The sequence below is a fragment of the Sminthopsis crassicaudata genome, chromosome 1, assembly GCF_048593235.1.
Source record: "Sminthopsis crassicaudata isolate SCR6 chromosome 1, ASM4859323v1, whole genome shotgun sequence".
Lineage (NCBI taxonomy): Eukaryota > Metazoa > Chordata > Mammalia > Dasyuromorphia > Dasyuridae > Sminthopsis > Sminthopsis crassicaudata.
In genome coordinates this window covers 508795884-508814763 of record NC_133617.1, presented here as the reverse complement: position 1 = coordinate 508814763, position 18880 = coordinate 508795884, and the positions used below count along the sequence as shown (strand labels likewise).

Below are 18880 nucleotides of genomic sequence, written 5' to 3'. Positions count from 1 at the left end.
TTATCCCATTTTATCCTTATAACAACCCTGGATGGTAGATGCTATTATTATCCCCATTTTACAGATGGGAAAGCTAAGATAGACAGAGGTTAAGTGACTTGTTGAGGGATATACAACTAGTAATTGTCTGAGGCTGGATTTGAATTCAGGTCTTTTTGACTACAATTTCCTACTGTGCCACCTAATCTAGTGTGCGAAATAACTTGTACATAACTGATTACATATATATATTTATGTATATATGAAACAGATATAAGAGATGGAAAATATCTTTAGAAAGGAAGGTACTAGTAAGTAGGGGGACTGAGAAAGGCCTCCTACAAGAAAATAGTGCTTGAGCTAAATCTAAAAGGTGAAGATAAGGAGGGAGTACCTTTCAGAAATGAAGAACAGCCAGCACAAAGATGGAAGATAGAGCACTTTGGGGTATTATAGCCTACATATACAGTCTTTATCTCTATTCTAGTCTTTATCTTGACTTTTTTGCAGCATTTGATATTTGTGACCACCCTTTAAAAATGTTTATTGATGCCTTTTGTTTTATACAATATGGTTAATTCCTAAATATATACTTCCTTTTCTCAGTGAACTTTCCCTTGTAAGAAGAAAGAAAAAAATACAATAAAGGAAAAATAGGACACATTGATCAAACAGCATTAGCAACATCCCATGCCCACAGCACCCCCACATCTTAATATATTTCCTTTGTGTTGTCTAGGATCAAAATTTGACTTCTCTACTTTTCCATCCTAAGTCTATTGGAATTGTCTTGTATTACTGTGTTATTGAAAAAGGATAAATCTATCATAGCTGATCATCACGTAATCTTGTTATGGTGAAAATATTCTTTCACTTCTACTCACTTCACTTCATCAGCATCACTTTATTTAAGGCTTTCAAGGCTTTTCTGAAATCAATATGCTCATCATTTTTAATAGGATAATAATATGCATTCATATATCATACTTTATTCAGCCATTCCCCAATTAATAGGTATCCATTCAATTTCTAATTCCTCACCACCACAAAAATAGTTGCTGCCTACATTATTGCACATGTGGTTCCTTTCCCTCTTTTCTGATCTTTTGGGAATATAGATCTAGTACTGGCACTGCTGGATAAAAGGATATGCACGATTTGATAGCCCTCTGGGCATAATTCCAAATTGTTCTTCAGAATGGCTGTATCAGTTCACAACTCCACCAATAATGCATTAGCATCCCAGCTTTCTCACATGCTCTGCAGCATTTATTATTATCTTTTCTTGTCATCTTAACAGCAATACAAGCTGATTATAGAAAGGCCTGGAAAGATTTACATGAACTGATGCTGAACGAAACAAGCAGAAATAGGAATACATTGTACACAATAACAGCAAAAATATCCAGTGATCAATTATGAAAGGCTTGGTTCTCAGTAGTTCAGGGATCCAAAGCAGTCCCAATGTCTGTTTGGACAGAAAATGCCATCTGCATCCAGAAAAAGAACTAGGGAGACTGAATGTAAATTAGCATATGCTATGCTCACTTCTTTTTTCTTTTTTTATCTTTTTTCCCTTTTGCTCTGATTTTTCTCTCCCAATATATTCATAAAATAATATATATTAAAAATGAATAAACTAAAAAATGAAAGAAAGAAAGATTTCAGTTCAGTGTAAGGAAAAAATATATGCAGGTGCACAGAATACTAAACCTGAAGTCAGGAAGAGTTGAGTTCAAATCATTTCAACCACTTACTAGCTGAATGAACCTGGGCAAGTTACTTATACTATGTCTTAACTGCAAAATGGGAATAATACCATCTCCCAGTATTGTTGTAATGGTCACATGAGAGAATGTATGCAAATTTAAAGTGATTCATAAATGACAGCTATTATTATTATTCCTAATGAAACTATTAAAACATAGAATAAACCATTTGGAGCCCATATGACTATTTGTCAAAGATGTTATAGAGGGTCTTCCTCTTCAGATATGGATTAGACTAGATGGCACACTTTGAAGTCAATCTATATAATTCTGTGATTCCTTAAAATGGAAAATCTTCATTTATGGGCCCAACAAGGGGCTGCTTGTCTGTCAACAAAGAACAAACCTAATTAAGTTCAGAGAGGTTTATCTCCATAATTTCTCCTAGTGGCTGATTATTTATTTATTTATTTATTGGTCATAGCAACTTATGCAAACTATGCTAAGACATAAAGGAGTTGTCTTTTCAGTGTGGTAAAGGGACACTTGTGGTGTTATTAAAATTTGAAATATCTATTTCACAGATGGTTGAGGAATTAAAAAGGAATGCTGGTATATAAATGTATTTTGAAAACCTTAAAAGTATATGTGATTGTCATCTATGATTATTAAGGAAAATATGATCGGGTTAGGAATAAATTGGTTCCCATTGATTAATGTCATATTGGGTTGGGATTTTCTGTATTTTCAAGGATTTTGACTTTTTTTGGGAAAAAATTGACATAGGAAACTTGCCAATAATATTTATTGAGTTATATTTTGCCCATAATTTTTTTAAACTTTGGCTTTTTAAATTATTTAAATTATTATGATACCAACAGTTAGCAGTTATGTAATAATTTAAGATTGTAAGGTACTTTACATATTTTACCTCACTTGATAGAAACATTTACAAAACATGGAAGGAAAATATTTAACATGTTTAACAAGTTTTTTTTTTTTTCCTTTCCTAATCAAAATAGGTATGGCTATGTTGAAATTGAAACGGCTCTTGATTTAACCAAGTACCTTGCTAAAGAAGAAGAAGCCCTAGTGTGGAATAGAGTTTTCCTAAACCTACTGCGCCCTGATCTTTTTGTCAGTTTGAACAACCATAATGTATATTTGTTACTTAAGGTAATAGTTCTTTGGTAGATATTACCCATTTTCTTCCTTTACTCCAGCAGGAATGTTTGTAGCAGGTCATTCTCAAAGTGATTTCTTGTGATTAGGTATTCTCAGTTTCCTAATAGATTCTACCAAGGCGAAAGTGTCAAAAAGGGAAAGAAAGAAAAAGGAGTTTTGATAGAGGACCAATTTGAGTGGAGAATATGAGAAGACTAATGAAAGGTGGCCATTCTGGGAACTTGGTTCCCTGATATATGTCTTAGATCTGGGCTTCTTAAACTTTTTCCACTTGCAATCCCTTTTTGTCTGAGAAATTTTTATGTGACCCTGGGTAAATTGGTATATAAACATTTACTAATAATAAATTGTAAGGAAATTTATTTTAAAACAATTCTTTGTTATACATGTATTTTTACCATTTATTAAAGACAAAAACAATTTGCATATTAATGAGACAAATATGCTTGTTTATTTTACATAAAGAATTAAATCTCAGCAGAATAGATACCTTTTACCATTGCCAAATATCCGTGACCCCCCACATTCAGTTACAGACCCAATATTGTAACTCACAGTTTAAGAAGTTTTGTCTTAGATTATACTCCTTAGAGCTATAAATGCAGGGTATCATTTCCCTTAGAGCTATATATAAAGTACTAAGGATTGCCAACTCTCTTAAAACTAAAGTAAAACATTTTTGATATTTTCTAACATGAGAATTATGCTTAGTTATTTTATTAACAATTTCTAATTTTTTGTTCTTCTTGGAATCCACTTACTTGCTTTCAAGTATTAGGTACATAAATCAAAGTATCTAGACTGTGAACAAAGAACTATAAGCTCAACATTTATAAAACAGTTTCCTATCTCTTGTCTAAGGTGACTTCCAGATTGTTTAATGAATGTAAGCTTTTTAATTGGCTTTATCTATAATCAATAAGGAAGAGCTTTCATTTAGTGGAGATGGAGAAGTCAGTGCCAGTCAGTCAGAAAATATTTAGTAAGGACCTAGTATGTGTCAAGCACTGTATTTAGCACACACAAAAACAACCACACACACACACACACAGAACTCAAAATCTAAATGGAGAGATAATATGCAAACAATTATATATAAGAAAGGCAGGATACATAAGACATAATTACCAGAGGAAAGGCATTAGAATTAAGAAGAATTAGGGAAAGCATACTATAGAAGGTGGAAGTTTAGCTGAAATTTGGCCCTTGTAGAAACAATTTTCTTTTTTTAGAATATCCCATATTTAGAGGAAGTTATTAAATTTAGTCTCCTTAGCATGAATATATCATGATGAAAGATATGTTAGCAAGAATCTTTGAACCCATATTAACACATTAAATAGAAATTTTTGAAGAAAAAATAATCAAACCTTTAATAATTTGGTTATCACCTTTTTTTGGTAAAAAAGGTAATTTTTGACAAATTCAGCATTGGGTTGCTATCAGTAATATGTTTTCCTCTGTCATTTTAGAAATATTTATTAAAGAAACTTACCCCAATGTGGCATATTTATTCAAATAAAATTCGTGAAAATGCTGTCCAAGATGATGAAATGACTATGTAAGTATTTTTAATATAGATGATTGAATAGAATGATTCATTGAATAGATAGCCCATATACTATACATAAATTTATTGATTTGAATGAGTATCACATATATAAGTAATTAATAGAGAATTTTGTTTATATCATCCATGCACAGAAGCACTCTTACTGAGGGGAGAGAAGCCTGAAAATTTTTAGTTTTGAAATTAAACATATACACATTAAAGTCATGTACTATGCATATGAACCAATCTTGAACTATTGAACCATAGTCAAAAAGTATATATGTTTCAAATTGGTTTTATACTTTAATATAAACAAGTTTATCTGCTCTTTTGTAAGGTATATGGATAAAACAAAGCAAAGGAAAAAAAGGATTAAGCCTGAGAATATCAGTATTCTGAAAAAATAGTCATGTCTGAAGATAGATACTAAAGGGGGAGGCCAAAAAGAGTTATCCAAGACAACCTTTGCCTAATTTCCTATTTTTTGTCCTGTTAAACTTTTTCTCTGTCCTCCCATGATCAATATCCTATATGTGTGAAATTTGTTACTTATATTTCACAGGTGATGCAAAGGAATGGAATTTGTAGATATAAAAGAGATTGTCCCTCTCTCTCACAGATGTGTATATATGTGTATGTCTTTATAGCCTTAAATAAATAAATGAGGGATAGTCATATATCTATATCCATATATAGAGATATTTGAGGAATATTGAAATATACATATATTTACATTTAAATATTATATCTGTGCATATAATCTGATTAGACCCCCACTCTAAGTTATCTCTTTAGATGTTTTTCTTTATCCCTCTATCTCCATCTCAAATATGATACTAGAGTATGAGTTCATGGCAGAGTAATAGAGTGAATGAAAGGTCAGTTTGGTAGAAGGTGGCAAGGCTTATGTGTGAAAGAGTGTGTTAGGTAAGTGAATTTGTAGGAGAAATAGTGAGAAGCAAAGATTACAGAACCATAGATTTTTAAAAAATATTTTTTTATTAATTTAATTTTATTTTATTTTATAATATTATCCCTTGTATTCATTTCTTAAATTAATTTTATAATTATAGCATGTTTTGACAATACATGTGCATAGGTAATTTTTTTTACAACATTATCCCTTGTACTCCCTTCTGTTCCGAATTTTTCCCCTCCTTCCCTCCATCCCCTCCCCTAGATGGCAGGCATTCCCATACATATTAAATATCTTATAGTATATCCTAGGTACAATATATATGTGCAGAACTGAATTTTGTTGTTGTTGTTGCAAAGGAAGAATTGGATTTGGAAGGTAAAAGTAACCTGGGGAGAAAAACAAAAAAATGCTAACAGTTTACACTCATTTCCCAGTGTTCCTTCCCTGGGTGTAGCTGATTCTGTCCATAATTGATCAATTGGAATTGGATTAGTTCTTCTCTATGTTGAAGATATCCACTTCCATCAGAATACATCCTCATACAGTATCATTGTTGATGTGTATAATGATCTCCTAGTTCTGCTCATTTCACTCAGCATCAGTTGATGTAAGTCTCTCCAAGCCTCTCTGTATTCATCCTGCTGGTCATTTCTTACAGAACAATAATATTCCATAACATTCATACACCATAATTTACCCAACCATTCTCCAATCAATGGGCATCCATTCATTTTCCAGTTTCTAGCCACTACAAAAAGGGCTGCCAGAACCATAAATTTTTTTTTAAATTTTGGTTCAGAGAGACTGTAACTTATTCCAGATATTCAAATTTTAATAGTAATAAGTGGCTGAGTTGAGAAGAGTTGGTAAATTTTCGTCCTCTGACTAAAGAACTATTTCCACTTAGTTGAAATTTATGTTATTTAAATGAACTGAAATGGTCCATTTTAACAAGGCTGATTCTTTGCTTCACTTTTCTCCCCTCCCAAAAAGAGCTAGGAAACCAGACTGTATATCCTACATTAGTCATCCATTACAGATAGGAATGAGAGTCATAGGAAAAAGAAACTGGCTTCAATTTTTTTGTACATTCTCAGGTAGACAGAAGAGCACTCTGTACATGGTTATGAACATGCATTTATTTGTATAAATAAATAGATCATGTCATACCAAGGTGGGATCTAGTTGGAGACTCTTATTAGTGCCTTTGCTGATTCATATTTTTCCTGTCCCCATTTTCCTTAACACATCTAACTTTGGCTGAGAGAAAAAAAGTAATAAAATTCAGTTTTAAATAAAGTAGGAAGAGATTTTAGTTTTTAGAATATTGTTTCAGAAGCTTGACATACTTTATACGTAATTCATTTTTTAAAATAAAGGGGAACTGAATTAACAAGAGATATAAACTGTTTGGGAAGGAAGAGAGGGGATTGATGATTCACTGCTAACTTTCCAAAAAATCCTAGTCTTGGAGTTTTGTTGTGTTTTAGTTTTGGTGCTCCAAAGTCACTCAACAAATACATGCCCAAATCTTCACCTTATTCCTTATCCTTAAGTTTCTTTTTTTTCTTGAAGTTAATGTAATTAGAAGGCTATTTTGAATTGTTCATCAAAATTGTATCAAATTACAAAAGTTGAAAGGAAAAATGAACTTAGTAATGCAAAAATAAACTAGTTTTTTTGGCTTTTCTTTTAAGACTATCGCTGAAAAAGGTATTTGAAGGAGCATGTTGGTTGGGACTTGAAGACTGTCTGCAGTTGTCAAGGGAAATTTTCTCAAAGTGGATGAATTACTCAGAGCCCATTAAGTAAGAGTAATATTACAAACTCTCTTAAATGTTTATGCTACTTTGACACATTCCATTATATTTATTTCTTGATTTCTTTAGCCCTTTAACTTTATTCTATTTTCATTTGACTAATCTTTATTGTCCTATCTCTATTTTAAACTAGTGTTAAATGATATGGACGTTTGGAAATGAGTCAATGAATTATCCATTTCTCATCTAATATTCTCCTTTGTATCCTACTAATATTCTTGGTGCTAATTTGTGTGCTGATTTAATTGATTTGATCCCAGTACCTTTTCATTCTACATTACTACTCATTTGCATCAATGTTTTAATTGGTGATTACAATCTTCCAGAGGGCAGTAATTCAATCTATTTTATTTTCTTCAGGATTTAACACTGTGCCATGAGCAATTAGACCCTCAAAATGCTGGTAACACTATATAATAATCAACCTTCATAAATAAATGCTTATATTTATTTATAAAGGCAATCTCTGAATTTTGTTTTTACTTGCATTATTCTAATAGACTATTTCTAGTGCCCTGCTTTACCACTTATTTACTATTTTTTTAAACATACTGGCTTTATGACCTGGCTTTAAAATGTTCTATTCTCATACTTTAAACTTTTTTTTTTCTGAGGCAATTGGGGTTGTGATTTGCCCAGGATCACACAGCTAAGAAGTGTAGTGTCAGAGGTCAAATTTGAACTCAGGTCCTCCTGACTTCAGGGCAATACTTTCAACTTCAATGATAATTCTAAAATTTCCCTAAACCTTGTCCTTTCTAATTTTATCAAATATCATGCCTTTAAATTACATTTTTCATCTCACTGTAATGTCAACTTCACGACAACTTATAGGAGCAAATAATCACGAAATATGTTGTATATTATATTTTGTAGAAACTCTAATCTCATTAAATATGAAATTATGTGTTTTGGTGTTGCCATGGGAAGTGATAAAGAATGGGACTTTTTGTTGAGTATTTATGAGAAGAGTCGATTAGAAGAAGAAGAAGAAAATTTACTTCATTCGATGTCCTGCAGCAAAGATCCTTGGGTACTATATAGGTGATTATTGTTAATTTAACTCAAGGGATACTAAGAGAAAAATGTATTGTAGTAACATCATCCCACTCTGCAAAAGGGAGGTGGGAATGAGCCCACGAAATTGGTAGTGAAGTAAATATGTGTCTTTGGGCACTATAAGATGCTTCATTTGGGGACTTTAAAATTCCACAATAAATTCCATTTACTTAAACAAAATACTTAGGATTTGTTTTCAATTTTTTTACGTGCACATTTGACAGGTCTATGGAATATGCTTTGGATGAAAACTCAGTCATTTCTGAGCCATCACATATGTTGAACCTTGTAGCAGAAACTGTTATTGGCAGGCTTGTAACAAAGGAATTTTTAATCAACAATTGGCAAGCTGTAGAAAAGAGGTAAGTTACGAATTAGTGAGTTCCATTTTGTTTGGGTCAATTAGCAGCTTGAAAAAGGGGAAAAGCCCCTTTTTTGGCCTCTGCTTCTGTTTCATTCATTATAATCTGGATTTAACCTGCACTATTCGGTGCTTTGGGGGTTTAAGTGTATTCATCTATGGAATGTCAAATCTTGGCCATTATGAAGACAAAAGATGTTCTTTATTAAGTGGTTAAGTGTTTGAAAAAGCTAATGCATTGCTTTGTAAATTATAAAAAAAAATTTAGGGTTAGGGTTTTAGAAAAGAGAGAAAATATAAATATGCTCAATATATTAAATTATTTTAGTACACGTATTTATTGAGAGTGGTATTTTAGAATAGATTGCACAGTTATAATGTGCACAAGACAAGAGTTAGTGTGATGTAGCAGATGAAGAACAGTCCTGAATTCAACTCCTCTCTCTGATACACATTGGCTTTATAGTCCTGAGCAAGTTACTGTATCTTTAAGTATTCAAGATAATTCTGTGAGAGCAAATTAAAGAACAATTGCTACTCTGCATTAGTGAAGGGAGTTTTCTTACCAGGAATTCACTATTCAAATGAAATGTGTGGACCCTCCCTTCCCCCCACTCCAAAATGTACAAAGCACGTTATTAATGATAAATGCTAGGGATTTGATGGTAGAAATACCAAAGATCCTGTTTTCAAGGAGAAAAAAAAAATCCAATGGGAGGGAGAAGATATACAAAAATGATAAAGTAAACAAAGGCCTTTAAATGAAAGAAGGCAGGATGAAAACTGAGGTTGGAGAACAGACTAGTTTGTCTGGAACATATAGTGTATGTAGTTTGTAATGTTATGTAGGACCACAAGTATGGCTTATTGTCCAGTTGTGGAAGGTTTTGACTTTAAGAAAAAGGAATTTATGGTTTATTTGGTAGGTGAAAGGAAGTCATTAAAATTTTTTAAGAAGGAGAATAATGGGATCAGCCAATAGTAAATCTTTAGTTAATACCTACTATTTGCCAGATTTAGTAATAAAAGCTATTTGAATATTATCTCATTTGATCCTGATAACTACCCAGGGAGGTAGGAGCTATTTTCATTCCCATCTTAAAGTTAAGGAACCTGTAACAGAGATAAAATGACTTATCTAGGGTCACACAGCTAGGAAGTATCTAAGGCCAGATTTAAACTCAGGATTTCCTGATTTCATGAACATCATTCTATTCACTGTGCCATTTAATTGCTTCAACTAGGAGAAAGAATAAAAACTTCACTTTTATGTATTTGGTTTCCTTTTTAATTCTACATATTTTTTTGGATACATCTGAAAACAACTTTCTGAGAAAGACTCTATAAGCTTTGCTAGAATACCAAAGAGAAATCATGGCACAAATAAAGCTTGAAGATGATACCTAATGTTTTAATGAATTAATTTAACCTTTCTGATCTTAGCTGGATTGGTCCTTATATAACATTCTATATTATGATCAGCACTACTCTATGTATTTTCAGTTTGGTAGAGCTTGTGCTCATCTGACATAATTTTTGATAATCTAGAAAATCGTCCAAAAATCTACTGGAAACAACAGCTTTAGCAAAGTTGTAGGATATAAAATAATCCCACAAAAATCATCACCATTTCTATATATGTTATTGACAAAGCCCATCAGCAAGAGTTAGAAAGAGAAATGCCACTTAAAATTACTGTAGACAAAATAAAATAGGTGGAGGTCTACCTACCAAGACAAACCCAAGAACTATGTGAACACAATTACAAACACTTCTCATCCTAATAAAGTTAGATTGAAACAATTGGGAAAATGAGCAATTGCTCATGAATAGGCTGAGCTAATGTAATAAAAATGACAATTCTGGCTAAATTAGTCTATTTGTTACTGAACAATACTGAACATACCTAGCAACCTGCCAAAAAAAATTTTTTTTATAGAACTAGGAAAAAAACCATAATTTTTGATAATCCTAGGTCATCTCATGGGCCACATGAGGCACTGGAGAAAGACTAAAGTGAAGAAAAGTACTGTGTACAATTGTGTAAGTGAGTGTTTAGGAGCATAATGGAATATCTGTGAGCACTAAGTGAAAGGGATAGAAATACAATTAATTCATGTGAGCTCTGTTGAATTATTAGATAATTACTGCAAAAAGGCAGAGTTTATAGGAAATCCTCTAGTTTCACCTGAACATAAGACTTGGAGAAAAATCTTTCTTCAGGGTGTCAAGTCTAATTTCTCTACCCTGTGCCCACTTCTAGAATATGTCGTGAATGAGGATGCTTATTTTAAGAACCTGATATCTTTGGCATCCAACATTCTTTAAGGCTGAGCCACAATCATTGTTCTCTGGACTTTTCTATTCCTTGCCCCTGGGGCCCCTCTAAGAGTCAGCACTTGAGAAAGTGCTCATCCCCCTTGATCAAGCTCTGCCCTTAGTTCTCTGGATTTATTTCCATTAGTTACTATCTGGAACCATTTGAAGAAGAGTTGCTACTTCAAACCTGGCTCTACATTTATATCTTTGCCACACGGGGTTTTGTGAGTTGGCATTTTAGGATGAAAACTCCTATTAGAATGTAAGCTCCTTGAGAATAAGGACAATCTTTTTAGCTTGTATTTGTATTCTCAGAGCCATCTATCTAGTTATCTAGCTAGCAACCCTACCACCTCCACCCTCTGGTTGTGTGATTCAGTCTTTAGTCAAGACCCACCTATAACTATAAAGCTCCTATGAGTGATCTGTTCTGAACAGAATTTGCTAGTGCTTCAGAACTCTATGGTGCTGGGCATTCTAGCCGGCTAGACATGGCTAGCTCTCAAGAGTCTATTATTAAGTATTACTTAGGCCCAGGCAGAGCAATTAGAAATTTTGCTAGGATATCATATATTCTCTGGAGTAGTCATTATCTTATAATAATTTTTATCTACTTTAAATTACCAATATTTTCAGTACCATTCAGAGATTTCATTCTCCCTCAAACAATTTGACAAAGCATTTTCAGTTTATAAGTGAAAACCGAATAAGTCATGTACTCCCATTTGGGAAAACATAGCCATCCAACGTTTCCAAACGCTGATCTCTCTATCTCTGTCTTTCTCTCTTTCTGTCCCTCAGTGTCTGTCTGTCTGTCTGTCTGTCTGTCTGTCTCTCTCTCTCTCTCTGTCTCTCTCTCTCTTTCTCTCTCTCTCTTTCTCTCTCTCTTTGTCTCTCTTTCTCTGTATCTCTGTCTCTCTCTGTCTCTCTGTCTCTGTCTCTCTCTGTGTCTCTCTCTCTCTGTCTCTCTCTCTCTCTCTGTCTCTCTCTCTCTCTGTCTCTCTCTCTCTCTCTCTCTCTCTCTCTCTCTCTCTCTCTCTCTCTCTCTCTTTCTCTCTCTTTCTCTCTCTCTGTCTTTGTCTCTCTCTTTCTCTCCCCCCTGTCTATCCCTCTGTCTCTCTATGTTTCTCTTTCTCTATCTCTCGGTCTTTATCTCTGTCTTTCTTTGTGTGTCTCTCTCTGTCTCTTTGTGTGTGTGTGTGTCTTTCTCTTTCTCTCTCTCTCTTTCTCTCTCTTTGTCTCTCTTTCTCTGTATCTCTGTCTCTCTCTGTCTCTCTCTGTGTCTCTCTCTGTCTCTCTCTCTCTCTGTCTCTGTCTCTCTGTCTCTGTCTCTCTGTCTCTGTCTCTCTCTCTCTCTCTCTCTCTCTCTCTCTCTCTCTCTCTCTCTCTCTCTCTGTCTCTGTCTCTCTCTCTCTCTTTCTCTCCCCCCTGTCTATCCCTCTGTCTCTCTATGTTTCTCTTTCTCTATCTCTCGGTCTTTATCTCTGTCTTTCTTTGTGTGTCTCTCTCTGTCTCTTTGTGTGTGTGTGTGTCTTTCTCTTTCTTTCTTCACTCCCCCTTCTCATTTTTTTAAAAAAAGGAATATTACTTGGTTTCCTTGTTGACAATTTTACCAATATGTTCAAAGTAAAATTATTGTTCAAATAAAATGGAGAATTGAGAAATTCTTTGAGGATTTTAATTAAAAACAAAGGTCATACAGATTAATTCAAGCCCCCAAATATTTCTTTTTTCCTTCAGAATAGGTTTGTTTGTCTTTGATTATGCAAATAATTAAGAGAGGTCAAGTGAGATAGTGGATAGAATTTAGTCTTAGAGACAGGAAGAGTTGGGTTCCAGTCCTACTTCTAATACACATAGGCTGTGGGACCCTGGCAGAGTCATCCAGCCTCTCCTTGCCTCAGGCAATTCTCTAAGACTATATAAATTACAGAGCTTTTGCAGCATTGTAGTACCCAATACTGATCAAATAAAAGTTTTGGAACCACCTGTCTTTGTATTTTGGAAATACAAAATTATAATTTCAAAATTACAATTTTTCCAACTCTTTATCTGGGTGTATTGGTGGAGGTTTAGAGTCTTGTTCATTTGATTGGCAATCATAAAGAGATCATAACTGCATTATGATCTGTTTTCTTGTCTATATAATGTCCTAACAACTTAGTTTCTGATATCAGATATCTATTTCTGACATAAAGCAACTGTACTGAACTTTAGCATGGACAGACCAGAAATTGTAGTATCATTATATTAATTTCATTCTAATTTCTCTTTCTTTTTTTAATGCATCCCAAAGTCCTGTGTTTGCTTTTTAAGCTATAGTGACACTTTGGGGAGGTAGGTAATCTTTATGTTAACTATAACAACCTGCTATTGTTTTTTTTTCTTGGATTTTTTTTTTAAATTCAGAGCTATCAGTCTATATTAGACAGTTGAATTGGGTATGCCTTTTTATTGCAATGAAATCAGGTGTTCTCTGAAGGATTATTTTGCTGTAGGGAGGTAGACATGGACTAAATTAACTAGAGAGGTATTGAAATTTGACTTGAATGGAATATTAAGAGTAAAGAGTTTCTGACACCTGGAGATCTATATAGAGATTGGTTATGGTGAACCGAAACTACCTTTGGGTCATAAAATCCTGCGGCTGAAATTTACATGGAAATGAACATTAACTTGCATGGTATTATGGGAATATATTCTGAAATGATTCTGGTAGTAAGCTCCCAAGTAAAATGTACAAAATTGGGTCTTAAACTTTCATTCAATGATTTGATCATTGGTTGAGTCTAAGTTGTCTTTGACATGATTTGAATGGCTCTATACTTTTCAACAGTTTTGTTAGGTCTCTGAGCAGGAGCCACCAGACACTATTTCAACTAAAGTATTAAAGAGAAAGTAAGAGTCCAAAAGCATGAAGATAAAACATTCCTCTCCTGTTCAGATAGAAAGGTGGTGATTTTAAAATGAAGAAAGAAACATATATTTTCAGATATGGCTAATTTGTGAATTTTTTTTGCTAAACTATAGAGATATATATTGAAGTTTTTTTTAAAGCTCAAAATTATTATCAATTTAAAATAGATATTAATTTTTAAAAAACTGTTATTACTTGAAAAGGTATAAGCTAAAAAGAGAGAAAAGGAAATTAGCATTTAAAATGAAAGAAAAATAGATTTTGCAGTAAATATTTTTTCTCCTATAAAATGATCTTTATGATAATTCAAAACTTTAGGAGATCCCATATGACTAGGACTTCATTCATAAAGACGTTGATATATTTCTTTGAATCTGGAAAATGAGAATCAATTCAAGGTTCACTTTTATCACACACACTATGTAAAATATCATTTTGTCTTCTGTAACTTCCTTTGTTGCTGATTGAAATCTCATTGCTTTACAGATTTGGAAAAGAGTCTTTAATCTCACTAGCAAGTACTATAGCAGTACCCATATCCACAGATTCAGAGTTCCAAGAAGTAAGTATCTTAAATAATACAGGGAATGGCAATATTGATAATGTTTATAGAGAAAATTAAAGGTTGGCAAGACAATTTGAGTGTATGTGTGAGTGAGTGAGTGTGTGTGTGTGTGTGTGTGTGTGTGTGTGTGTGTGTGTGTGTAGAATATCTCATACATAATATCTCATTTTCATTCTCTTAACAGTCTTGAGAGGTAAGTATCATTATCACCTAGGACACCCAAGTGAATTTGTGAACTGTGAAAGGGAAAAGAAGGAAATAAACATTTATTAAGCACCTACTATGTGTCAAGTACTGACCTAAGTACTTTGCAAATATTATCTCATTTGATCCTCATTTGATGGCTATTTTGAAACTTAAATTTTACATTTTAAAAAAATAGTATGTTATGTATTAACAGATACATATAGCACTTTACATAGATTATTATATCGTATGATCTTGTAACAGTCTTGTGAGATAAATATTGCAGGTATATTTATCTCCATTTTACAGATGAAGAAACTGAGCTTAAGAGGTTGTTACTTATCATATCATAACTAGTTAAATGTTGAAAGCAAAATTCAAACCCAAATTGCTCCTAAACTCTAAATCTAAAACTCTTTCTAGAACATTAAATTCTTAAAAAAACATGAATATTGTGATGTTCCAAAATGTTTGTGATCTCAGTGGCTCATAATTAAATAGGGATAATAACAGCATCTAACTCAAAGGTATTTAAAATGCTCTGCAAATCTTAAAATATGACATAAATGTTAGCTATTCTCAAAAAGCAAAAAGCTTTTATTAGAATTTGATTATAAGGTATATTTATTAATACAGATAAAGAATAAAAGTAAGATTTACATCCAAATCTTTAGTTAGGAAAAGAATGGTTATACTTAGAGTTCTTTCCTTCCCTAAGCATCACTCTCCCTTTCCAAATAAATTTTGATAGATGAAGTTCCAGCAGCAGGAATGGAGAGAACTTTGGTGGAAGGAATGTCTTCCATCTTCTTGTACTTGCTTCCCCTGGAGATACTCACTTGCTTCGGGTGTCATCACAAGAATGGTCAGATAGCAGAAAGCAGCTTTCACCCTGCTCTTCTTAATTCAAATATGTTTTACCTCTTCGCCAACAGATGACTAGCCTTCCCTGACTGGTTTATCCTTTCAGCAAGTCACCATGACTCTCAGGAACTATTGCCATGCCAGTCCATTGTTGTTTGACCTTCTTTCCCAAAAAGGACCAATGGCATTATAAGGGTGATATCCTGACTTGCTCATAAATTGGATTTAAGGGAAGCAGAGATAAAGTTGTCAGCTTCATTCTCTCCTCCATGTTGTCTCTTCTTCTGCCCAACCTTGCCTACCTAACACCTACCCATGCTCAGACCCATTGTTTTTTGAGAAAGCAAGTCCTTTACTAGAGGGCTTGGTTCCCTTTTGGTACTTTGAAAGGCAGAAGAAAGAGAAGAGAATATTCAGTGATTTGTAAGAAACACTTAAAATACAAGATTCACATAATTTATCATTTCTACACAGGTGATTCTCTGATCTATATATCTAGTCCCAATCTCTTTCTTGACTTTTACTCCCATATATCTAGCTACATTTTAGACTGGATTGTTCTATAGATATCTTAAACCCAATATGTTTGAACTTATTATCTTTTCTCCCAAAGTTTCTCTTCTTCCTTACTTTAGGTGCTTAATAAATTCTTGTTTCCTTCCTTCTATGAAAAGTAGGAAATTAGATTGAGATTATTGATTGATTGCATTTTCTTTTCTAGTTCCAGCAATTTTCCAGGACCATACTAGGAGAGAATGACAGTGTTATGCTTCTTAACACAATTAAAGAACAGATGAAGGTGAATCAGCAAAATAACAAGAGTATTGCTAAGATAATTAACTGGTTAAAGAAAAATATGGATGATTAATCCTTTGTAATACACAAAGCAGTCCGTTTCCATTTGTATTCTGTAATGTTATGCAGTTGATGTGACTATACATCCTACATATTGCATTGTGTGTCGAAAGAGTTTACCTTTCCTGCTTTCAACCGAAGAATCCTGCTTTGGATTTGGCATTCTCTAGGATATACTAATAATTTTATCAGCAAAGAAGAAGGAAAAAACATTTATTTTATTCACATGGTTTCAAAGAAGATTTTCATTTGCAATAAACTTATGGAATTTTAAAAATTAATTATACTTTAAAGAGTACAACTTTCCTGCTTCCAACCAAAGAAGTCTATTTTGGATTTGGCATCCTCTCCAGCTCAGGGTACACTGGTGACTTTATTAATGAAGAATTTATTAAATGTTTCATTCAGTGGTGATTTCAGGGAAGATTTTCATTTGCAATAAACTTATAAATCATTTAAAAAGATCATTTCTAAAATGAATTCTCTTCTGTTTTTACTTTCACTGGAATGTTAAAACATTGGATCAGCACTAATGAAAAGTACATTATTTTCTATGGGGAAATAAATATTTAGTCTTCTGGGTGGGGGTGGGAATGGGGTAGTGATCTCAATGTCTCCTAGGAATAGGAGTATTGCTCAAAGCAATAAGACAATGTTGTGTAACATTTACTTGTACTCAGAGATAACAGAGAAAATCAAAACTGGAAAGAAAAAAAGAGATTATGATGTGTGTATGTGTGAGAGAGAGAGAGAGAAAGAGGGAGAGAGAGAGAGAAAGAGAAAGAGAGAGAGAGAGAAGAGAGAGAGAGGGAAGGAGAAGAGAGATCTATAGAGAAATATACAATATATGCATACTAAATTTAATTTCTTTAAAGACAGGAATGGAAGTTTTTTGGCTTTTTAGCATCCTCCCCACCTTTGCCCTACTAGAGTACATGTAGTGAGTGCTTAATCATTGTTGAAGGACTTTAAATTTTTTTCAAAGAGCACATCTTTTACTATTTGCCAATTGGTATATACTCCATTTCACCATAGAATTCTTGTTTCTAGAGATACCCTGAGAAAAAGTGATCCCCAAAATAATACTAAATGAAGATGATGGAACACTGGGTTATTATTTGTACATTCAACAGGAGGGAGGAACTTTTTGAATAAAAATGTTGAATTACAGAAATCATAGGGAAGGAGGGGAAGATTTGGGTAAAGCAATATATTAAAGTAGTATAACCTCCCCACACACACATTCTCTGCCTCCCCCCAAAAAAACTACAAACATACATGTATATGATGAATGTATAAATAGTCATATTTATACTCATTTATGCTCATAATATGAGGCAGGGTGGTGTAATGGATGAGGGGATGTCTGTTGAGTCCAGTCTGGTCTCTGCCACCTTGTAGTTGTATGACTGGACAAATCACTTAACCTATCACTTACCTAGATATGTGATAAGAAAATTGTTTTATATTATTATTTTTTAACTGATCAAATGGAACACAAATAGATAACAAAGATGTAGAGTTTTAAAAGGTACTTAATCCTAATTTTTAAAAGTAAAGGAACTGGGAAAGTTCTAGGGGCAGTCAAGATGGTGGAGTGAAGCCAGGAAGCTGCTCCGGCTCTCCCAGTTTCCCTTGAAAACCATATGAAACCAAGTGTCTGAACAGAGTCTGATGGAATAAAAAGCACTCTCCAGCTCAAGATGTATTAGAAAGATTTTAAGAAAGGTCAGTCCACTAGGATGAAGGGATGTTCAGCCCAGCTCAGACAGTATTTAGGAAAGCCAGTGAGAAACTCTTAATCACAGCAGCTCAGCAACTGAGACTCTTGACCCTGGCTCAGTAGTGGAGCAGACCAATGGGACAGCTTCCAGTCCTAGTTCAGAAGGAAAATTGCCAGCCTGGGAAACTAGACTGTTTCCTGGAAAGATCAGGTAGGAATACTCCTAGCTGTGAGCAAGACATCAAACACAAAAGGTCCCAGTACTCAAAACCAAGGCTGTGCACAGGAAGCACAGGAAATTTCCCTCTTTACCCCAGGAACAGAGTTCTACCATAAAAGGCATAAAAGAGGAAAAATAAAAAAAGAGAAGGAAAGAAAATGAGCAAGAAACAGAAAAGAACCTTAACCATAGAAAGCTACTATGGTGACAGGGAAGATCAAAACACTAATTCAGATGAAAACAAATTATTCACAGAGGAAATCTCAAAGAGTGATATGAATTAATCTCAAGCCCAAAGAATCTTCTTGGAAGTACTCTTAAAGATTTTAAGAGGCAAATAAGAGAGATAGGAGAAAAAATGAGAAAAGAAATGAGAGGTATGCAAGAAAGAATCAATAGCTTGAAAAATGAAGGACAAAAATTGACTGAAGAAATCAATTCCTTAAAAAACACAAGTCAAATGCAAAAAAAAAATCCAATGAAGAAAACACCTTGAAAAGTAGAATTAATCAAATGGAAAAAGAGATACAAAAGTTACCTAAAGAAAATCATACATTAAAAACTAGAATGAGGAAAATAGAAGCTAATGACACTATGAAAAATAAAGAATTAGTTAACCAAACAAAATGAAAGGAAAAAATGACAGA

General features: G+C 33.5%; 1 protein-coding gene across 1 annotated transcript in view; it reads left to right on the top strand.

Annotated features, from left to right (window-relative positions):
* The window catches only part of LVRN (laeverin), a 54522-nt gene extending 37770 nt beyond the window's left edge, over positions 1-16752 (top strand). The window contains exons 14-20 of the mRNA XM_074281553.1: positions 2711-2864; positions 4346-4434; positions 7042-7152; positions 8041-8208; positions 8448-8585; positions 14307-14382; positions 16157-16752. Coding sequence (XP_074137654.1) covers positions 2711-2864; positions 4346-4434; positions 7042-7152; positions 8041-8208; positions 8448-8585; positions 14307-14382; positions 16157-16303 — 883 coding nt within the window. The 3' untranslated portion in view covers positions 16304-16752. The remainder of the gene's footprint in view (positions 1-2710; positions 2865-4345; positions 4435-7041; positions 7153-8040; positions 8209-8447; positions 8586-14306; positions 14383-16156) is intronic.
* Positions 16753-18880: the final 2128 nt, after the last annotated feature.